Source organism: Sceloporus undulatus, chromosome 8, assembly GCF_019175285.1.
Source record: "Sceloporus undulatus isolate JIND9_A2432 ecotype Alabama chromosome 8, SceUnd_v1.1, whole genome shotgun sequence".
In the NCBI taxonomy this organism is placed as follows: Eukaryota; Metazoa; Chordata; class Lepidosauria; order Squamata; family Phrynosomatidae; genus Sceloporus; species Sceloporus undulatus.
In genome coordinates this window covers 32324723-32348398 of record NC_056529.1, presented here as the reverse complement: position 1 = coordinate 32348398, position 23676 = coordinate 32324723, and the positions used below count along the sequence as shown (strand labels likewise).

Here is a 23676-nt window from a genome sequence, read left to right as displayed (position 1 = left end):
ACAGAAGCGCCCAAGCAGGTTCCAGGAGATACCAACCTTTTATCCTTGAATAATTCCTCCCTCCAAACCTACAGTTCTTCAAGTTCTATTCTATTTCTGTTGTATCTGAAAAGATTTGACCACAGTAATGAGAGCTGCGCAAAGTCCACATTTGGGCTTCACTGACTACCAGAGCCATGCGGCTCCATTCCTGATGGTTCCCCACCACCACCAAGGAGCATTTCGTCTACAAAAAAAAGTGTTTATTTACATTTTAAAAATGTGCACATGATGCTTATATTGTATGAGCACCTGCTTCTTCCAGTCCAGGGTGTGTTCGCGTAGAGCCACGTTCTCCACATTTTGGCTCCTGTGCCATAGGGTTTCTCCCTCAGTATAAAATTTAAAGGGGGGGCCTAACGCCAGCCAGAATTGTGAATGTCAAAATTGCCACACTAAAGCAGCCTTAATACTATCTCCTGCCATCCCACTTGTCTCTCTGTCCCAGAGCTGTCAATACTTAGGCATGGGACTGATTTGTAGAACCAGAACCCTGGTTGCGACAGGGAAGCTTTACTCTTTCCCTTAGGACATTAACTGCTTCTAAACAGGAGAAGCAAGCAGAGAGAAATCAATCAATGCACATTAGAGTTGGTAGTTGCCTCCACCATTGTAGCTGAATAAGCTGCCATTCAGTTCTTCTCACCACAGTAGTATGCTCTTTAGAACAGCTTGAGAATTACTGCTGTATAAGATAGGAGGAAGAGATCTTTATTATATCACCCACCGTGGAGCAGCAAAGACAGTTTGTGCTTTAGAGCTGCTGTGATCCTAGCTGGTTTAAATGCAAAATTTGCCCCATACTGCTGGTGTAAGAATTGAGACTATCAGGATGTACAGAGAAAGAAATCAGTTTTCCCTGGTTTAATGGTGCAACTCAGGAAAGAGAGGCATTGGAACCTTTTCGCTGAGAAATGACTGCGACTGCTGAATTTTGCAGGTGTGAAAACACACTGAGAAGAGTACTGGGTTCTCACAAGGAGCTTGTCCACTTTGGAGATGAACTTTGAATTACACATTGAACATTACAGGTGTATTCTAGGATCTGTAAAGAGGTGTTTCAGTTGGAAGTGCCTTGAGCAGATTATATCAGCTGAAATGATCACTTGGTGGCAAACCAGTCTTGGCTTCTTGCCTCCTGTGTGCTCTGCAGTATCCAGAAGTAGGACTGAGAAGGATCTTTTCCTTTGTTTAACCTGCATGCTTTGAAGACCAAACCATGAACAAGAGATTGTGTTTCTTTAATATCAAATATATGAGAAGTGTGAGTATCAATAGTAGCTGTTCTTCAGTGTGGCCAGCTGGTGGAGGATGTTACTAAGGCCCATCATACCTGGTCAAAACTCAGTCCAGATGGGACTGTCCTCAGTTCTTGGTGTGTAGATATATGATACATACACATCAGTCTACAGTGCATTTTAGAGGTTAAGGCAAGCACCTGCCATCATTCCTTCAGCATGGCTGGTACATCATTTATGCTTCTGCTCAGTAGCATGACTCTCCAAGTTTGAGCCAGTGGCAACAGTCACCTCAGGCCCTTTTTCTGAATGGTACTCTTGGCCTACAAACAGAACTATGATTGTAACAGCTCTTGATGGCGGTCATCCCAAGGCAATCCCATGCCTGCCTGAAGCAGTCCATCATGGGACAGAGAACCAGCTGCTGTTTCAAGGGGAGCTTGGCAGAGGATGCACAAACCCCTGCGCTGGTGTGCAGCATTTCCACCCCCCTCATCTTCACTGAGTGCAGCAGAGAGCTGGGTGATCCAGTTTCCAGAGCTGCCATTTCTTCTTCATTTCAGACTTTACCTGGGTAAAAGTGAAACGTTGCATCATGTTAGTTTTTGTCCTAGATCCTATAGAAAGCAGACTTTTCTTCTCTGTCCAGCACCCTTTGCTTCCAGGGTACTGAAAGAGCCAGAAACTGACCAATAAACATGCATTGGAAGTTTAAATAACAACTTCATATGTCAAGAACAACCCGAATGACTTTGGGAGACTCACACTCGCAGAAAACCCCGCAATAGGGTTTCCATAAGTCGGAAGCGACTTGAAGGTGCACACCAAAACCAGAAGCCCAATAATTGCTTTCTGCTGTTACTCCTTCCAAAGGTGGAAAGTTACCTGGCTGTGGTGCAGGGTTTGTCAAACATTGCTCAAGATGAGCCCAGCTACAGGCCCCAAAATCAGCTCAGTGAATGGGTATTACCTACCTCCTTATTTGCAAAGCAGTAAAGTACAGCAACCAGGAAACCCTGTAGTAAATGAGAGGGGAAAACGGCATGAGTTTGAAATAAGTGTTGCAGCAGGGTAGGCCATGACTTCTGATGGATCGTGGTTTAGATCCTAAGCCCTATTGAGAAGCACTGCTCTTTCATGCATCCTACTTCCATGAACATGCAGGTCCTCTTTGTGCTTAAATAGCCATTATCTCTTGTCAGTATTGTTCAGTGGACCCTTAAAAGTTACTCCTTCAGTTGTTGCAACAAAGGATGGTGGAAGTTTATAACTTTGTGGAATCATATAGAATCCAAGATAAACTTTTACCTGGAAGGAGTTAAGGAAGAGAGTGAAGAAAACTTTGATGTAACGCAGGATTCCTGTAGTTTGTTCATCTGTGGCAAAGATGAAGACCACTTCATGGATCCCAAAGAGGGGGACAAGGGTCAGGGTGGCTTTGGCTAATCTGGAAGGAACACAGAATAGAAGGTGGTCAGGACACAGTTGGAAACCTAACAGCAGCTTTCTTTGTGGGCAATGTCAGCTGGACTTCAAACTCACCGCAGTTTATAGTCGACATAATGCTTCTGGTTGGCTCGTAACTTGGCCACGATAACCTTCAGGATCTGCATGAAGATCAGCAGGTTGATCTGAGAGGGAGATCAAACACACAGCAAGGTTATTCAAGCTCTTGGTAGTTAACACCCTTCAAAAAGAGGATCACAAAAGATGGTTCCCTGTTCAAAAAACTGACCCCCAAAAACCTGAGCCGACATCCATGGGTCAATGTAAGAATTATACTTTAACTCGTATTAAAAACCAGGAACTATCCCCTGGTGAAAGGCAAGGCAAGAGTATAATATGTGAAGCACGGAGCCCCCCTACTCTCTCATCCATCCAGCCTTAAGAGTAAGCACAAAGAGTTATGTCTGCTGGAATTTTGTAAGTTCTTTGGCATTGTATTGCTTTGCTTCATCTTTTAGTTTCTTTGCTATAATGCCCCTAAGTTTTACCCTTGATTTATCCACGATTCCATAATTTTGGCCCCAAAACTTGCCCTCGACTTATACATGGAGTCAACTTATAGTCAAGTATATACGGTATTTATGAAGCTATATTAGAAAAGGAAGATTTGAGGTGGACAACAGCATCTCTATCAGCTGTGCCCAAGGATGTTGGATGCAGCCAGCTTCTTTCTTCCCTCCTCAGCACTGAAGGGGAGATGAGCCATGCAGTGCCAGGGAACATGCAGGTCCCATGCAATGGAAGCGGCAACTGGTCCCAATTCAAAGCTGAGAGTATTAGAAGCTTGTTACCATCAGATTGGAAAAGTGATTTCTGTGGACTACAGCTCCCCAAATCCTCCAGACAACACGGTCGTTTGGGGAAGCGTGGTCCCAGAGGTCCCCTCCCAAGCTCCAACCCGTCCTTTCTGCAGCCAGCTCTGTGACCCTGACCAGCATAACAAGGGGAAGTACATACCACGGAGGCAAGCAAAATAGGGATGCGAATAATCCACCAGTAGGCCATGTTCTCATTGGCCCCCCAGCACCTGCAGCACAAGTGGGATCAAAACCACACCGTTACTAAACTAGCTGAATGGAAGAAGCACAAATGCGTCTCTATGAGAACAGAGATTGAATGCTATTGCACTATCAATACTCTTGGACGCAATTCATATGGACCTGAAGATTTAAACTCATTAGAACTAGAGGAATTTCTGACTAATTCCGTATTAATCCTTATTTACAATCTGGATTCCTTGCCAAGGTCTCCGCTAATGCAGTGCCCAGTTCTCTCCTGAAGCAAAACTGTTACTGCCTTTTCATTGTGATCTGTTAGCTTTTCCCCACCATTTCCTTGGTCATTCTTTTGCTTTGAACGTATTTGAAAATCCCTTCTGGTTGCTAACCAGTCTCAGCTCATTTTGAGCTTTAGCTTTCCTTACACTATTCCTGAAAACTTGGGCTATGCACCTGTATTCAAGTACAAAAGTAGTTTGTAGTCAGTTAACTTAGCAGGGAGGAGAGGAGAGGAGATTCAGGCAAATGCACGGTGCTGCAGCCTCTCCTAATTTGTGTGTTTTCCTCATTAATAACTTGCCATCCAGACCACACTCTGAAGCTGCTGTGGACATCCTTGTCCCAGTTTTCATCTGGGAAGTGCTGGCGCATATGGAGACATAGTCAACCAGAGAATCCCAGGTGACATGATTGTGCCCCATATATCTCAAGGTTCCCCATTCTGGACCCAGCAGCATCTCACTCACTCTGTATTTTCCTTCAGGTATTTTGCAGCCATCCATGGCACGACAAAGGCCACTGGGGTCCCTGCAAGACAAATATACCCTGCAGTTATAAAGCAAGAGAGCTTCTCTCCATTGTATTACTGGCAGAGAACAGCCCTGCAAAAAATAAAACCCACCCCAGTCAAGAAAGCAATACAACCAAGAGTTAGGAATCCCATGCTGGGAGAAAGGTGGGATAGAAATCAAATTAATAAATAAATACACCCAGCAAACTTGATAGCCAAAAATGCTTAGTAGCCTTAGTTCCTCCCAATGTGCCAGTGCCTTGATCCAAATGAGGAGTCCCTGGGGCTGCTTCCGCTCTAAGGAGAACATGTGTCCCTGACCAAGTGAGAGAGATGGGTTGGAAGGGAAAGCATGATTGACACTAGGTCCTATTTGGAGGACATGTTTCGCACCCTGATCCCAACTCACCCCAGCCAAGGTAAAGGTAAAGGGTGTAGTAGTTCTTTTCTGAAAACACGGCTCCAATCAGAAGCTTGTACAGGTAGACAGCCTCCACCAGAAACCAGTAGTGGTTGGCCAAAATACAGTACTGCATCGTGACCTGAGCCACACGGCAACCGATTGCAACCTGCAAGAAGGGAGCCAAATAGAAAGAGGTGGTAAAAAGAACAGCTATGAGTGGGCTGCATGCAGAAGAGCTTGCCTACATGACACATGAATGCGCCGAGCTTGGGAAAGGGGTTGGAGGTCTGGAAGTTGTCAACCAAGATTTAAAAATGAACCTTTCCAAGCTCTGAGGATATTGCTAGTGTTTTGACATACAGGAGCACTCAAATGTCCATTTTCTCCACTTGTAGACTGTTCAGGAACAGATACACTGCATGCCTGATAAACTGTTTTGCCATTATTTAGTCTTACATCAGGCTTGTAAGATAGACCAGGTTTATCCCCGCATTGCAGAAATAGGAGAAGCAGGGCTGAGGAAGTTCAGGCGTTGGGGCAGTTAACATGAAGGCATGCAAATCGGATGGGTAGCCACACACGCGGTAATGCACATTTCTATGGATTTCTATGGGTACTCCAGTAAAAACTACAAAGCTTTTTTTCTGCAAAGTTTAAGAAGTTTTTCAGGGCCCTGGGGTTTGCTTCCTGGATCCTCCATGGATACCAAAATCTGTGGGTGCTGAAGTCTTATTAAATACAATGGCATGGTTAAATGGCGTCCCTTATATAAAATGGCAAAATCAAGGCTTGATTTGGGGATTTAAAAATGTGCGTAAGCTATGGATGGTTGAATCTGTGGATGCAGAATCTATGGATACAGAGAAATCATAGAATCATTAAACTGGAAGAGAGCGCAAGGACCATACAGTCCAATCCCATTCTGCCATGCAGGAGTTCACAATCAAAGCATCTGCAACAGATGGCCATCCAGCCTCTGTTTAATGACCTCCAAGGAAGGAGACTCCGCCACTCTCCAAGTGAAGATGTTCCACTGTCCATATGAAGCAGTGTCTCAGATGTCATTGTTAAGGGCCAACTATATGTAGTCGGAAAGAGACCTCCTCCTACGCTTTGTAGCTACAGTCCTAAGATGTCCTCTCAGGAATGATCTATATACCCACCATACTTGCCTCATGGCTCCACAAGGTCTCCCAGTCAGACACCTGGAAAACCTCCCTCCTCCACAACCTCTCCATCAGCGCATCCTTCACGATCACGGAAAGGGCCCGGAGCCCAAAGGAAGCAAAGAGATTTGCATGAATGTAGTTCCGTGTGCAGCGAAGTTTCCTAGGGGAACAAAATAGATGCCATACTTAGCTCCTGGTACTGGTCAGGCAGAATGCTCTCTGCTCCCACTGCCATCCTTCCACCTACCCTCCAATATTGTGCAGGTGAAAGCATGTGGGGCCAAGCAACAGCAGAGTGTGCTCCAGATGACAAAGAGTTATTAATGAGGAAGAACACATCAACTTAGAGAGGCTGCAGGAGTTTGCTTCTGCCTGAACCTATTTACTGAATTATCTGAGTGCTAACCTACGTTTGCATTTTTGAAAGTTTACTGAACACATCCAGAACACAAACAAATATCATACAATACATGCAAAGAAGAAACTATCACTAAAATCTACCACAAATACCCTCCAATACATTACCCAATAACAATCTTACATATTCGTTATCTATTTTATTAAACTTATTAACTCTATCACAAACATTTCTTATTTTAATGTGAAGTCAAAGGCTTTAATGGCCAGCATCCATAGGTGTTTTTTTTTTAATTTTGTGGGTTTTTCGGGCAATGTGGCCATGTTCTAGAAGAGTTTATTTCGGACGTTTCGCCAGCATCTGTGGCTGGCATCTTCAGTGCGGATGCAGCCCTAATCCTTCAATGGCCAAGAACTGAACTGCAGCCGAGCAGTGCTTCCCTGGCCAGTAAATGGCAACAGAAACACTCCTAGGTATGTAGAAACTGTGCGTAATAAATACCCCCTGAACAGAAAAGTACATCCTCATCCAAAAAATATGCATGTAATCTGGGGTTATGCACACACATAACCATCCAGAAGGTTCCAGCCTCACTTTCTTGCAAGCCACACATGTTCTGCACCTCTGCAAAACAAACCCTACACAACTACCCAGAGCTACACCATAAGCGTTAAGAGGAAGAAATGTCTGTCTCCATCTCATGGGCTTTTTGCATTAAGCTAGCCCAAGACATGACTGCAGTACCTGAAGACTGTGAGGATGAGAAGAGCCAAGACCAGTGCCAGCAAGGACAGGGCATAGCCCACGGTGTAGATGACTTTGAAACTGACCATCAACCGATGGACTCCCTCCTGTACAGAGGAAGAAAAATGTCCATCAGCATGAATCCGACAGGTAATACAGTCAGTCCTCTGTATCCATGGATTCCTTATCCACAGATTCAACCATCCAGGCAACCTAAGTAGGCATGCAGAGAGGGCAAGAATGCGGAGAGAGATGGCAACTCTGGCTTTCTCAAGGGTCAACTCACCTCTTCAGCAGTCGCTTCCATCTCTTCCAGGCACTGGGAATGGTCCCTCCACAGCTCCGTCCCATTCACCAGCACCCAGTGGCCGTCGAGCCCACACTTCTGACTCACCAGCCCATGTTTCACTGAAAGCACAAGAATCCGGACTTGGCTTTTGGAAGTTAGACATTGCCCCCTTGGCAGGAGATGCACCAGCATGAGCTGTTCACAAGTAGGCCACACATTTGCAAAACCGATACTAAGTTTAAAATCTGTTGGGGATGCTTTGATTGAGAGTTCCTGCATGGCAGGGGTTGGACTGGATGGCCCTTGTGGTCTCTTCCAACTCGATGATTCTATGGAACACTGTGCCCAGCATAGGAAGAAGTAGCTGGGCAAAGATGGGCATGCCACAGCCTGTGGGCTTCATGTGACCTTTTGTGGTCAGGGGGGATTGCCCCTGGCCCCTCCACTCAGTCTGAGAGAGGTAGACTGAAACACCTGTAGGGAATATGTCCTAGGAGGACTGATCTGTGCAACACCAATTGTACCTTATATGGCCACAAGATGGTGCAGCCTCCAAGCGATGCTTGCAAACTGCAAACCCTGCAAGCTGCGCACAGAAATAAATCACAGAAACACTAGTCCCAAGCATCATTTGAAAGCAAAGAGCCATCCATAGTGAATGTACAAGCTGGCAGACAAAGATGTTTTCCTGGATAAAGTGCAGACAGAGCTCTAGAAAAATTACTTCTTTCAGCTGCAACTCCCAGACTCCCCAGCCAACGTGGCTACTGGCCAGATTGGGTCCAGCATTATATGGGAGAATGGACAATTTAAAACCTGGATCTTGTGCTTAATGGCTATGAATGGGTGCCAAGAAGTGCCATCATTACTTTTTTGGAGAAGAAATTGTGCCTGCGTTGAGTGCAGATGGTCCTAGTCTAGCTCTTAGATGCAAAGAACCTAACCTGAACCTTTCCAGATGCAAAGAACTCAACCTGAAACCTCCTGCCAGCATTGGACAAAATGGACCAACTTGGTGCCAGGCAGTGTTGCATGTTTCAATAACATCAGGAGAACACCTACAACAAATGGGAGGGACACTGTGATGTAAAGATTTAGATCAGGTCCCATTCCCAGTGAGTTGTGAAATTCACTGGGTGTCCTTGGCTTCCCTGTCTCCCTCTTTGCCTGGCCTACCTTTCAGGGCAACATAGGGAAGAGCAATGTATGCCATCTTGAACTCAATGGAAAAAGGGTGGGATACATGTGTACCCAACCAATAAATCGACAAATGATCCATTAAAATGGCAGTCCTTGCAATTGGCGTCCCCCTGAGTCTTCTGTAATACTGAGTAACAGCTGGATTGTGTATTTCCAAAAGGAACATCCAAGAATGGTTGGTGCCATAATCACAGCACCCAGAGGACATAAATTTGAAATCTTGGCAGCCTCATCCATTCAAATTTCATTTCAAGATTGTGACCAGGCGGGCACTTTGACCTCACTGGCTGCATCCGCACTGCAGAAATGATCCAGTTTGACACCATTTTAACTGCCATGGCTCAACGCTGTGACATTCTGGTGTCCTTTGCATCAACACTGCTGTTGTACAATATATAGAGTGGGCGAGTCTTGCAGGAGCTATTTCAGGACTAAGGACAGCAATGTTCCCTAAAATTCCTCTTCTCTCCAGCTAATGCAGACTTCAGCCTGCTGTCACTGGGTGCATCTGCACTGCAGAAATAATGCAGTTTGACACCGCTTTAACTGCCAAGGCTCCATCCTACAGAATCCTGGGATTTGTATGTATGCATGTATTTATTTATTTCATTTAAATGCTGCCTTTCTCTTCCAGAAGGACCCAAGGCGGCTCACAGATTAAATAATAATAATAATAATAATAATAATAATAATAATAATAATAATGTTAAAAAAATCTAAAAAACAATATAAAAACCCACAACCGGCCATGAAAGCCTTCGAGTTCACAAACCACCTTACCTTTTTCATACCAGGGCAGATAGAAAGGGCAGGAGACATTGACGATGGCGCCAGGGCTCCCATCCGGCCAGCATGCATACATGTCAAATGTTCGGTTGCAAAAGATCCCTGAAAGAAAATAGATGCAAAACCTGGTTAGCTGACCAGGGAACGTGAGTAGAAAGAGTACCCAAAAGCATCCCCCCAAAAGCTTTGGGTGGGACCTATGGATCAATACATTGTTATTGTTGTGTGCCTTCAAGTCATTTCTGATTTAAGGCACCCCTAAGGTGAATCTATCATGGGTTTTCTTGGCAAGGTCCTTGGCAAGGTTTGCCATTGCCATCCTCTGAGGCCGGGAGATGGTCACCCAATGGGTTTCATGGCTCAGCGGGGATTTGAACCCTGGTCTCCAGAGTCATAGTCCAGTACGCAAACTACTACATCACACTGTCTCTCAGATCAATACATAGGGAGGGCCAAAAGTTTCCATTCTTGCCTTAGAAGAGAGAGAGAAAACTTATTCTCCTCCATTGCTCTTGGATAGAACCAGTGGATGGAAAATGCATAGATTTCACTTAAACTTTAGGAAAAACATGCCAATGAGAAATAAATGCTAGACAGTGGAATGATCTCCCTGGGAAAGTGGTGGACTCTCCTTTGCTGGAGGTATCCAGGCATATATAGTCCCATTCCTGGACTATGCACTGCCAGAATCCGACATGGAGAGGTGGACTACTTACCTCCCAACTCTCTTCTATCTCTAGGCTTTTATTCTAATCTGCAAAGGTGGGAGCTGTTTTCAGAGATAGCCATGAAATAAAGAAAGTGATAGCCAGGTTTCAGATTATTATGCCTTACAGGAAGACTGAAGAGAAGCACCTGTTCTCGATAGGCAAGGATGCCCTCTCTGAGCAGCCTTAATGCTGGTACTGGCTCCCAAGTATTTCCCAAGCAGTGAAAAGTTCCAGGAGCATTGCAATAGTGTCTGGAATAGATGACGGTGTCTTCATAAAATTTAATGCTGTATAAATATAGCAGAAGATTTGTGTGCAGAGGGGGAAAAATTGGAGGCAGTTCTGCAGAGCAGCAGATCTGTAACTTCGAGAAGCCCTGTGCCTTCAGGGCTAAGCTTCAGCCCGGAGCTTCGAAAAATGGTTGGAAAGATTTAATTTTTTCATTAGAGATCTCAAGACGCTGAAGCTGGAAATGGCTGTCCCAAAAATAACTCTCTCCCAAACTCGGCTTCAACCGAAACACAACTTTTTCTGTTTCCAGATCCCTCTTGTTCTTCCATACTTTGACCCTGTTTCTGCCCCCATTTGAAAATGAGCGAAATCCATTTAATAGCAATTCATCTGCAGTCTGTGTTTCATGAATCACTATGTTCTAGAAGAGTTTATTCCAGACGTTTCGCCAGCATCTGTGGCTGGCATCTTCAGTGCGGATGCAGCCCTAGTCCTTCTGTTGATGATAGGAAAGCCAGTCAAACAAGGACCTCTGACAAAAATGCAGAAGATCCAGCCATATTCCAAGTTAGAAGAGGGACCTCTCTTTTCCAACCCCCAGGGCTTACAAATTTTCCTTCACCTTACAAATATAATACGGCAGCACAGTCAATTCCCTCTTCTCTTCCTAATCTCCATCTCACCCTCTGGTCTTAAATCATGAACTTTATCTGTATTGCTGTCGATCATCATACGTATAAATCGACTTCAAAGTACTGACCGATGGGTTGTGTACAGTTCAGGCACAATTCCAGGTGCTGTTTCTGACCTACAAAGGCCGAAACACTTTGATGTCCAACGGATCTGAGGGATCACATCAGAGGGACCTTTGATATGAGCCTCCTTGTTCATTTCTGATCAACAACACAGACACTGTTACATGTCCCACCATCCAGACAATGAAAGATATTCAAGACAAGCCCCTTTTAGTTTGGGAGCCAGTGTGGCATAGCGGTTTGAGCGTTGGACTAGGACTCTAGAGTTTGGCTCACCGCTCGGCCATGGAAACCCACTGGTTTGGATCACACACACTCAGCCTCATAAAATCCCATGATAGGGTTGCTTTAGAGTCACCGTAAGTCAGAACCAAAGACACACAACAACAACTAATGTCAGTCATAGAGCTCCCTCCCAAGGAAGGTGAAAGTGGCTCTTTCCTTATTTTGCTTCAGACAATCCATAGAGGACTGTTCTGTTTCGTTGCAATGTGTCTCATGACTATAATGTTTTGTGGGTTTTTCGGGCTATGTGGCCATGTTCTAGAAGGGTTTATTCCTGACGTTTCGCCTGATTGAAAAGATTTATATGGTAATTTGGATTCAAATGACAAGAAAAGAGATCTTTATGACTCCCCCCATTTGATTTCAATGCTGCTCTGAAATCGTCTTGTATTGTTTTGGGTTCCTGCATTTCTTGCTTTTATGTGACATTATATATACACAGACAGACAGACACATACATATATACATACATATAGTGCCTCACTCTGCTTGCCTGGATATTAGAGGGGACAGTTTATACATTTAAGCAGTTTACTCTGTGCTGGGTTGGCAATACAGAGATCATATACAGTAAGTGTAGTATAATGCAGCTGAAAGTATGCCTGATTTAAATGGTTTATATGGTAATTTGGATTCAAATGACAAGAGATTCCAGCTAAACGTTAGGAAGAACTTATTTATTGTAAATGCTATTGGACAGCAGAACAGACTTCCCCTGAAGATGGTTGATTCTCCTTATTTGGAGGTCTTTAAACAAAGGTTGGATTGGTAGATTTCAGAAATATGATAGTTGTGTATTCCTGCATGGCAAGGGATTGGATTACATGTCCCTTGGGGTCCCTTCCAAATCTAAGGTTCTCTGCTCTGACATTCAAAGTTATCTTCTTACTACTTTAAAACAGACAGCAACCATCAACAAAGAAAAGAACGTTTCTCACCCGAGGGATAGGGATCGTTGGCCATTTTCTTAAAACATTCATCCTTGTATTGCATCCACTGTGCCAGTGTCTTTTCCAAAACCTTCGCACTACAGCTCTGAAACAAAATAGACCCGCCTAAATGAAAGACAATGTAATGGACCACCATTACCATCATGTGGATTTAAAGCAGTGACACTTCGCTTGGTCAATCGCCTTCTGCTTAGCTTACTTATTTAAGTTGTACCTTGCCTTCCTCCCGGCATGGGACCCAAAGCGGCTTGCAAGCGATCCAAAACAAAATACAGAAGTTCTGCTATTCTAGAATGGTGCAACAAGGAAGTGACACTTTTTTCCTTCAAGAGGAAACAAAATTGAGAGTTTGAGGAGACCAGGCCACTCTTTGCCCTCTCCAAAGGCAACTTCTTAGTGCTGGCAATAACTTCTGCAGCCATTTAGTTTGGGCTAATACTTCATCCCCTTCATCCTCTGGTTGCTTTGATGCTCTTACCTCCATGAAGATCAGGCTCAGCCAGAGGGAATGAATTAGCTTCACTGCACACTGCGAGAGAAATGCCGCTCTCATGGTTAGCTGCAGTCCTTGGCATGCAGGGATGTCACAGGCAAATTATGGTCCTATGGAAAGAGAAATGAAAAAGTTTGAAGTGGCCTTTGGATAATGTTCAGAACTGACATAAAAGCCTGACTCTGACTGGCAGGGACAGCAATGATGGCTTACTTACCCTGGTCCAAAGGACACCAAGGAAACTAGCAATAGTTCTCATCACAGGTGTCACTAGGAGGATGCATGGGATGCGGACTGCACCAGGTGACATCCTTAGAGGGGTGACACCATTGTTCCTCAAACATCTGCTTTTGGGTAGAAATGGGTTGTGGCGTTCCCTTATCTCCCTTTAAAATACTGAAGGGATGGTGTGAGTGCAATGAGGCTCAGTGGGAGGATAAAGGCAGGACCCCAAAGGGCATATATACCGTACATATTCGACTCTAAATCGACCTCATGTATAGGTTGAGGGCAGGTTTTGAGACCAAAATTATGGATTTTGATATGATCCATGGATAAGTCAAGGGTAAAACTTAGGGGCTTATAGCAAAGGATTTAAAAGGTGAAGCAAAGCAATACAATGCCAAAGAACTTACAAAATTCCAGCAGGCATAACTATAACAAGAACTCTAGATATTTCCTTTCGAGTTCAGAGTGAATTCAGCGCCTGACACTCCACTGACTCCCTGGAGAAAAGTATTGTTTCCAGATTCTGCCCCTTGCTGCATTTGCACTAGTAGACACTGCTTTCACGTTATATAACTGTGACGTTAGTGATATGTATAACATGGGGGCTGGTTGGATAAAAGAAAGGATTTCAATGATCCTTCAAGCAAAGCAAGATCCCATCTTAACTCAAAAGGACCCTTCAAAGCAAACAGCCGGCACAAAACAAAAGGGTCAGGTTGAGTTATAAATATGCAGCCAGCTTTGTTCTCTGAAGCCAATATGGTTCCTAGATCCAGCTTTGGTTGATGAAAAAAACTATGGGGGAAGAAGAAGAGAAGGGTTGACTCATAATTCTCCATCATCTTATCTGTGCTGCAACTCCCCCCAAGTACAGAAAAGGAACAGAGAGTGCTATAACTCATTAGGCACTCTTCCCCAAACTCCCACCCGGCTTTCTTTCTTTTTAGCATGGAACAACTCATGCTTTTGAATCTCACTGTTAACAAGATATGCTCCAAAGTGCATCATGTTCAAGACTTCTGGAAACCTCGGAAGCTGATTACCATTTCTGCTGGCCAAGAGATGGGCTTCCTTGCCTCTCCAAAACAAGACAAGCCGCCCTAACAAAAAAGTTAGGGTTTCAGGAATATTTTGGTTCATTTTAAATTCCAATATGGCCATTAAATCATGCAGCAAAATGAGGAAATAATAAAATGCACATTTCTGCATCTCTCCTTCTCTAGTGTTGCCTCTGAAGAGTGCCTTATCTCCAGTAACAATACAGCAATTCAGACAGATGTGCTCGATAGTCTCAAGGATTATGCCAAATCCCACAGGGAAATCTTGTCATGGTGTGCGCCTTATCTTTGACACCAGCGCCACTCACGGACACTAAACCGTCTGGAATCCTCTGCTATCACCATCTGAAATCTCCTGAAGCATTATAAGAAAAGTTAATCCCTTGCAAAAGGGAATATTTTGGTGTGAAGATGAACGGGGCGTGAGCATGTGAACATGTCTGAACTGCTCAATGTTTTTAATACGCTATGAAACCCAACGTTGCTTAAGTCCCGACAGCAATGTTATGCTCTGATGAATGCCGATATGTAAAGAAAACTTTCTGGTTTTGCTAAGGCTTGTGTTTCTGAACTGCAGTTAGTCTGTACATGTTTTGTTGTTGTTATCCAACATTTTATCCCAGGTATGAAAATTCTTTTACTATTTCTATTTCCTCATTGTATGGGTTGAATTAGCCACCCTATGTTTGCGATGTGGTCCCTAGTGCCTCTTCCTTTCCTGAATCCTGCTTGCAGCACTAGGATTTCTAATGGCAGCCACCACAATATAGGCTGCATAGGAACAGCAGTATGACAGCAATAGCAATAGCAAGTACATTTATATATCCCCTTTATCAGTAAACTAGCACTCCCAAAGCGGCTTGCAATGTGTAAGCCAATTGCGCCCAACAATCTGGGTACTCAGGATACAATGTCACACACATGCAAAGAAATGCTCAAGGTGGCATTTCAAACATATGCAAGGAAGATCCCAAACAGGTCTCCCACAAGAGAAACCAGATCAGCCATTGCTGCTAAACAAACCAGAATTGAGCAATAAAGGAAACTTTGGTTCCCTGATATTTTCTCTTAGCCACTTTCCGGTCTAACCATCCTTGGTCTATACTTCCTTGTGCTATGACCACTATGTACTAGATGCATAAATAAATATGTCAGAACTGCTAAGGTGAATTCAGGGGGATACAGACAGTTAAAATAAACTGGATTCAATTCTGCCTGTCTCAAAGCGGGATTGACTCCAGACAGAATGCAATTTACCTGGGGTAAATCTTTGCAGGTACATCTGAATGCACTGACTAGAAATATGCTTCTTAAGCAAAAAAGGTTCATATTTCTCTGTGTGAATGAATTGTAGCAGGGACGCATATTAGGAGGTGTGGCTATATAATGAGAGGAAGAGCATGAGCAGTATGAATAAAAGGACGTTGGAAGTTCACCTACCGGATGCTACGTCAGTGAAAAGTGATAGATTTGACTTTCACTTCCCAGCTGGATTCCCACTCAAATTCCAATGCCATTTTCTCCATGCTCTTATGCACCTGCGCATCATTAACTCTGTGCACTGTCAGCATTTCTCTGTGTTGGGCATAATGGAGCAATGTAGCGCTGCCCGCTTTGCCTGTAGATTGCAGTGTTAGTGCCAGTGTGGGCCACACAGCTGACATGGCATCCATGATATCGGTTAGCACCTGGTAGTGACGTGAATGGTGTCACTGCGATGATATGTAGGGTCATAGGGATGTGGGTGGGAACATGGCCTTTGTAGTGTTGTTCCTGTGTCTCTGTGATCATGCACAGGCACAGAGGAACATGGCCTTCTTGTGTCTCTGCGATTATGCACAGGCACAGAATGGAAGCGAAAAATAATTAACAGAGCGAGCACTGTGGCTCAAAGCTGCATTTATTTTATGTGGTTCATCCACATTGAGGCTGACTTCGGGGTCAGCAGTGTGTTTGGCAGGACTCAATCCAGCTTCAGAAAAGGCTGCTTGAAGCTGTTTTTTCCTGCCTATCTGTTTCAAATATAAGGTTTGAGAGAAGTGACTGCAGCCTTTCTGTTTATGTGGCTTCCTTTCCACTTTGCAATTCATATAATGCGGACCATGGCATAAACAAACTAATGATTCCGTCTTGTTTCTTTCAACCCAATGAGGGAGGAACTGCTGGGCCTTTTCTTCAGATATCTTTTGGGTCCATAGTTGGCAACGTGTGCGCAATCCCATCAACTTTAATTGAAAGGAATGAGCTTAACACCCACTCTCCCCAAAAGAGCTTTAAAGATGCCCAGAGATACCAGATCTCTGGAATGAGTCCTCCTTCCACCCTAGAGCTTGGAAAAGTTATTTTTCTGGACTCCAGCCCCTTGGATCATCCAGGTAACTTGGCCAGCGGTTATGCCAGCAGGGAGATTGTGTGAACTGTATTCTTAGAAAAGGAATTGTTCCAGGCTCCCCACCAGATCTACACATAATCTCCCATTAGCAAAGCCAGCACTCAGCCATCTGCAAAAGGTGATCCGAGCGCAAACTGAAAGAGCATCGACACAAAGCTTGATCCAGGTTCCTGGAAATAGCTCTTTTGCCCTCATACCCTGTTATTAGCCAAGGGCTAATTTACATGTCAGACACACTGACTGAAGCTGCAAATCAAACAGAGATGTCCTACTGTTTGGAGTAAAACAAATTTACTCTGCTGCACCTGCTTCCCCCTCCTCCCCCAATATTGTAGCTGTTTGTAATGTATTTTTGGGTGTTGAATTTGAAAAATACCATTAAAATGTTGTACCATGCACAGTCCCCCCCCGCCCCAACTCAGTGTTTTCACCAATTCAGTTGTTACTTGGCTTTGACAGAGCAGAAAATTGGGATATTCACTTGTGTGTGCACTGCATTCCATAGTAGCATCGGTGTAAGGCTGGCGGGGAGTAGTTTAGAAATATGTAAATTTGCACGCATGGTAGGTGGAGAGGGAAAAACCCAGGGCAGTTACAAATGCCTAGAGAGAAGTGGAGTTAGATCCTAGGAATTAGATCCTTCAGTGCAACATTTGGTTAAAGTTGACCACAGAGTTGCACTGGAGAACCTATTCAAAGATATAGCCAAGTGAGTCTGTAGAATCAGTACTTAGAGAGATCTTGTAACACCTTTGGGACTAATGGAAAGAAAGAACTTGGCAGCAGGAGCTTTCCTAGTCTACTTCCTCAGGACTCTAGATATTCCTAGAGATAACATATTAATAAAATCCATGAATAATCAAATCCCCAAAAGTCAAAGCCACGAATGCAGAGGGACGAGCGTACTTAAAAAAACCTAACTTAGAGCCTCTCCTTTCTCCTCCTAATGATGCCTATGATTGTTTCTGAACAAACTTGTTTCTGAACAAACACACCAAAGGAAGAACTGATGCATTTGAACTCCCACTAAAATTGGTGTCACTTAAGACTGTGATGAAAAAAGAACTCAGTCCCACACATGCTTACTCACACATTAATCTCACCCGGTGGGGTCTGGTTTTGCAACAGGATCACAGCTAACCCCTTGCTTTCAATGGAACTGACAGTCCTTCCTTACTCAGAGGTAATATCAGTGATCATCAGTGATGCTCATGTCAATCTGTCTAGGTAGGACTACAGAGCTGAGTTATGAGTAATGCTTGTTGGCTTGACAGTTGTTCCACTGTTGCTTATTACTTACAACCAGCACCGAGAGATCTATAATAAAGGCTCTTCAAATGCTTTGTTTTTCAAATCCCTCATTAGATTTTAAAATTAAAGCAGGCCCTAAAACCTTCCCGACAGCCTCATTCTGCATCTCTATTTTCTGCCGCCTCTCTATTCAGATCTCAAATGGCACACACATCCATGCAGGCTCACAAACACACCCATGCAACAGTCATTCACTTCAAACTGAATCCAGATTACAACATCCCCCAATCTGATGCCTTCTTTATGTGCTGGACTGCAACTCCCATCATCTCTCAGCCTGCATATGAGTTGTAGTCCAAAGCATCTGACAGGCACCTAGTTGGGGAAGGTTGTGGCTTCGATTCTCAATGGGATTCCTGATCTGTATTTATCTTATGAACACTAGACTGGATGGAAGCCCTAAGAAGTAGGAAAGCAATTTGGACCAAAAATGAAGTAAAATACATGGCAAGCAGAAAAAGCATTAAGCGCACCTTGAAATCCCACAGCCTGAAAGTTCAATAATGTGTATAGACATGTGCATGGACTACGTTCCATAGTAACATTGGTGTGAGGCTAGAGGAGGGAGTAGTTTAGAAATATGTAAATTTGCACACATGGCAGGCGGAGAGGAAAAAACCCAGATTGGCCATGGCCATGTGGCCTCACATATTGTGATTCATTGCACCAGAGTGAGTTCAATAGGGAGTGAATAGTTCTCCCAAACCACCTTGGTATATATGGCGATCATGAAGACAAGCATGCAGTCAATGCAGATCATGGTAACCTGGAGATATTCCAGGCTTTCCCATCAGTGTAGTCGAAACCCTTGGAGTCGAAACACATTAAGAATAAATGGAACAGCTATTTGCTGCCCTTGCATGCCACCCAAAATCCGCTGCCTGAAGTAGCTGCTATGCCCAGCTCTAAGCGCAAAGCTGGGCCCTGTTTGGAGATGATTATTTCACAACTCTGGCAGGAAAGTCGGGGAGTTGGGCAGTTCTCAGAATTCCCTAGCATTGAATCAGGACAGTTAAAGCGGTCTCAAACTGGGTTATTTCTGCAGTGTGTTTTGGACCTAAGTCACAATATTGTATGGGGATAAAATTGTGAGCTTGAGAGCCAGCATGGCGTAGTGGTTTGAGCATAGGATTTGGACTCCGGAGATGAGGGTTCAGTTCCCCACTCGACCATGGAAACCCACGGGGTGATCTTGGGTGAGTGGCAGGCTGCATCCACACTGCAGGAATAATTCAGTTTGACACCATTTTAACTGCTTTAACATGGAGCCGTGGCAGTTAAAGTGGTGCCAAACTGGGTCATTTCTGCAGTGCAGATGCTGCCACAGACTTTCATCCCTGGAAAACCCTGCATCAGGTTTGCTTTAGGGTCTCTGTAAGTCAGAAACGACTTGTAGGAACCCAACAATAAACATGGCAAGCAGTGGGAAGACCCCTGAATGCCTTTTTAGCCCCTTGAAGGAAGTGGGATAATTTGATATAATAAATTGATGTAATAAATGGAATAAGGTAAGGATTTATTACAAACCGGATAGCATTAATGTTAACATTGCCTGCCAGGTATTATGGGCAAAATGTATTTAATTAATGTGAACGTTGCTCAGTCGTTCTTGCTTCCCAGCGTGTGTTAATGTTCTCTCAGGCTTAAATTTCTATATTTCTATCCAACAAGTTCCCTTGGGTTTTATCTTCCTCTGCGAGGGAGGCAATAATTTCCTGAGCAATAATAGCCGACTCAAGGGCCAGAATCCTTTTAGTGGTTTATGCATGCATAAGTGCATCCACACATGTCTTTTTTCTTTTTTAGCAATGATGCAGAGCTAGTCCAACACTCGAGCCCTGCCTTTTCCAGCCTGATGCTCTCCAGATGTGTTTGACTACAGCTTTCATCATCCCCAGCCAACATAGCCATTTGGAGGGTGCTTCATTGATGGTCACTATTGTTATGTGCCTTCAGGTCACCACCAACTTATGGTAACTCTATGGTGCACCGATCATGGGGTTTGCTTGGCAAGATATGTTCAGAGGGGGTTTGCCGTTGCCATCCTCTGAGGCTGAGAGAGTGTGACTTGCCTAAGGTGCGTTCCCATAGTCAAGCAGGGACTTGAACTCTAGTCTTCAGATTCATAGTCCCACACTCAAACCATTACCTTTCAGTGGATGGGGCCTCCTCTGTCCACTACATTTGGTTCTTGGTTGTGTTCCTTCAAGTCGTGTTCGACTTATGGTAATCCGATCACGGAGTTTCGTGGCAAGTTTCTTCAGTGGCAGTTTGCCATTGCCATTCTCTGAGGCTGAGAGAGTGTGACTTGCCCAAAGTGGGTATACATGGCAGACTCAGGATTTGAACCCTGGTCTGCAGAGTCATAGTCCAATGCTCAAATCACTACACCATGCTCACTCTGTCTACTACATACCCACCAAAATTTTGCAAATGGCCACCAGAACAGAGATAAATGGTGTGATAATAATTTAATTAATAAATTTAGGTGTTTGGATGGGTGTCTCTCAGGTGTCTTTGGGTCTCCCTTAGAGACTTGGATGAATAGAGCTTGGAGGGCCACCAGGGTTTTCCAAACTTACTTAGGCACCATCTGCCTTCAACTAAAAAGCCAAATCCTCTCTAAAAACCATTGGTGTAGTAGGGCCAACGGTTCTGCTCCTGGGTGAAGGAAAGTCACTCTGGCGATGCTCAGATGCACACTTGCTCATATTCTGATGCACTAGTCTTTACTACTTTCGGTCTCTCTCTCTCATTCAGAAAAATCTGAGGCTGAATTTTGTCTAATCTCACCAGCTCAGTTTAAGCCTTTACAGATCCTATACTGTAGTAACCCACAACTTAACACCTTCAACGCTTGTAGTCCAACACTCCAGCTTCTCTTGGCATGCATATGTCTCTCTGATGTCCTTGTGTGCCAATCTACAACTCTCAGAATCCCCACAAAGGCTAGGGAAGTGGGGAATTGTAGTCCAACACTCCGGCTTCTCTTGGCACACACATGTCCCTCTGATGCCCTTGTGTGCCAGTCTACAACTCTCAGAAAAGCCAGGGATGTGGGGAATTGTAGTCCAGCACTCCAGCTTCTCTTGGCATGCACATGTCTCTCTGATGCCCTTGTGTGCCAGACTACAACTCTCAGAATCCTCACAAAAGCTAGGGAAGTGGGGAATTGTAGTCCAACACTCCGGCTTCTCTTGGCACACACATGTCTCTCTGATGCCCTTGTGTGCCAGTCTACAACTCTCAGAAAAGCTAGTGAAGTGGAGAATTGTAGTCCAACACTCCAGCTTCTCTTGGCATGCACATGTCTCCCTGATGCCCACAAGGGCCAGACTACAACTCTCAGAAAAGCTAGGGTAGTGGGAAACTATAGTCCAACACTCCAGCTTCTCTTGGCATGCACATGTCTCCGGGATGCCCACAGGTGCCAGACCACAAGTCTCAGAATCTCCACAGAAGCTAGGGAAGTGGGGAATTGTAGTCCAACACTCCAGTTTCCCTTGGCATGCACATGTCTCTGGGATGCCCAGTGATGTGATGGTCATTTGGAAGAGCCGAACCTCATTCTAACAATCCCTGACCTATGGAGAGTCCCAAAATGCAGGCAGCTGTAGGCATCAAAGAATGCCTGACCCATGGCAATTCCCAAAATGCAGGCAGTGGTATGCATCAAACAGTCTCTGACCCATAGAGATTCCCAAAAAGAAGGCAGCTGTTGTTGACCAAAGGAGCAGGTCTTTTGTAATGCTAATAGGATTTGACCCTCCAGACCCAAATACTGGGATCTCTCATAAGAAGGGCTTGTTGTAGCTGGGGGAAAAGCCTTTCCCTTTGCCATTATTCTGACATTCACATAGAAGAGGGGCTTCCAAGAGGGGTGATGGATGCTACCTTCAAGCCTTCTCCTCCAAGAAGATTTCCTAGATCATCTGGGGAAAGAGGGATCCTTGAAAGGGGTCTTACCTGCCTGCTGGTCCCAAGAGCAGGGCTGCTTTTCCTCCTCTGCTTCTTGTCTGGCTGGAGCTTTTGAGCTGAAAGCATCCAAAAAAAGGACAGTCCTGTTGCTTCTGCGAAGGAAGGCAGAAGGGTGGCAAGCATCTCCTCTCCTCCCACTCTTTGCCTGCCTCTCTCTGGAAGGAGGGGGCCAAAAGCAAGAAAAGAAATTGTGAATGGAGGGAGGGAGCTGCTCCACTTCTCAGCCTTCCTGCAGGACCCTTGCTTTCATTTGTTTCTTGCAAGGATTTCTATTTCTCCCACAATGGGTTGCAACCTTGGAGAGCAGAGTCTCTTCCCTCTCTCTGTCTTCGTGTGTTTTCTTTCACTCTGCACAATGATCCCTTCTTTTTATCCTTGTAATTCAACAGAAACGCAACTGCACACAGGTCCGATGGAAAAAGGCAATGTTGTTGTTGCATGCCTTCAAGTCCTTTCCTATCCTGGGGTTTTCTTGGCACGTTTCTTCAGAGAGGCTTTGCCGTGGCCATCCTCTGAGGCTGAGAGAGTGTGACTTGCCCAAGCTCACTCAGTGGGTTGCCATGGCCGAGCCAGGATTTGAAGCCTAGCCTCCAGAGTCCTCTTCAGCTCTTTAATTGTGACGTCGTACAAAAATTGTAATCGTGATCACGCAATTTTCACAGGATAATCACTGTTTAAACCTTTGATTTTCCCTGCATGATAAAGTCCTTAGACCCACCAACATCCCATAGACTACACTGGCTCCCATCAGTATAAAGAGCAGCATCCCAAATCCTCCCAACAGGGATGCCTTTATGGAATCAACCGAAATGCATAAAATACAGGTTGCAAGCTTTCAGACGCTAGCTTTTTCATCAGGCAAAAAAAAATCATACAAAAGCAAGAAATACAAATAAGGATGTTAGTCGTAGGCATCCACCTGGAGTGTGGTCTCCCTCTTTTCCTCCTGCCTTCCACTTTTGTTGTTATTGTTAACTGTCCTGGAGTGGACCTCAACCCATGGCAACCCTGGGAATGAGACATCTCCAAGACCCTCCATCCTCCACTGTTCTGCTTAAGTCCTTAAATTCATACCCATGAGCTCCTTATAGAGTCCATCATTCTACAATGCGGCCTTCCTCTCTTTCTACTCCCCTCCACCTTTCCTAGCACTATTGTCTTTTCCAGTGATTCATGTCTTCTCATGATGTGCCCAAAGTACGAAAGCTTCATTTCAATCATCTTGGCTTCTAGGGGAATTTCTGGCTTGGCCTGTTCTAGCACGCATTGGTTGGTCTATTTGGATGTCCATGGTATTCCCAGAACTCTTCTCCAGCACCAGATCTCCAATGAATTGATTTTCATCATCTCTGCTTTTTTCACTGTCCAGCTTTGGCATCCCTACATGATGATGGGGAATACAACAGCTTGGGCAATTCAACCTTTCAGGATCAGTAGTGTATCTTTACTCTTTAGGACTGTGTCTCATTTGTTCATGGCTCCCCTTCCCATTCCTCATCTTCTTCTAACTGCAGTCCCCGTTCTGATCAGTGTTTGAACCATGGTATGAGAAATCTTTAACAATTTCGATTTCCCCATTGTCTAGGCTGACTTTATTTATATTTATTTAGTGCCACTGTATTCTGCTCTGGTCAGGCCCCACCTGGAATATTGTGTCCAGTTCTGGGCACCACAATTTAAAAAGGACATTGAGAAACTGGAGCCATGTGTCCAAAGGAGGGCGACTAAAATGGTGAAAGGTCTGGAAACCATGCCCTATGAGGAA

At 44.5% G+C, this 23676-nt stretch overlaps 1 protein-coding gene across 1 annotated transcript; it reads right to left on the bottom strand.

The window, feature by feature from the left end:
• Window positions 1–1264: 1264 nt before the first annotated feature.
• LOC121914301 (glucagon receptor-like) lies at window positions 1265–22002 on the bottom strand. Its single transcript, XM_042437623.1, has 14 exons — window positions 21900–22002; window positions 12930–13054; window positions 12440–12536; window positions 9515–9622; window positions 7532–7653; window positions 7246–7352; window positions 6147–6303; window positions 4981–5140; window positions 4528–4588; window positions 3741–3810; window positions 2820–2908; window positions 2586–2724; window positions 2252–2293; window positions 1265–1847 (listed from the first exon to the last, which is right to left on the bottom strand). The coding sequence occupies exons 2-14, from the start codon at window positions 13002–13004 to the stop codon at window positions 1776–1778; spliced, it is 1299 nt and encodes a 432-aa protein (XP_042293557.1). The 5' UTR covers window positions 13005–13054; window positions 21900–22002; the 3' UTR covers window positions 1265–1775.
• Between the last annotated feature and the right edge of the window lie 1674 nt (window positions 22003–23676).

What these genes read in the sequence shown, in the direction of transcription:
- LOC121914301 (XM_042437623.1), bottom strand. Translation starts at nt 13,004, where the DNA reads ATGAGAGCGGCATTTCTCTCGCAGTGTGCAGTGAAGCTAATTCATTCC. An exon ending in TGGAAGCGACTGCTGAAGAG is followed by an intron (nt 7,353 to 7,531) that starts GTGAGTTGACCC and finishes TCCTCTGTACAG; the next exon opens with GAGGGAGTCCATCGGTTGAT. An exon ending in TATGTCGACTATAAACTGCG is followed by an intron (nt 2,725 to 2,819) that starts GTGAGTTTGAAG and finishes TGTTCCTTCCAG; the next exon opens with ATTAGCCAAAGCCACCCTGA.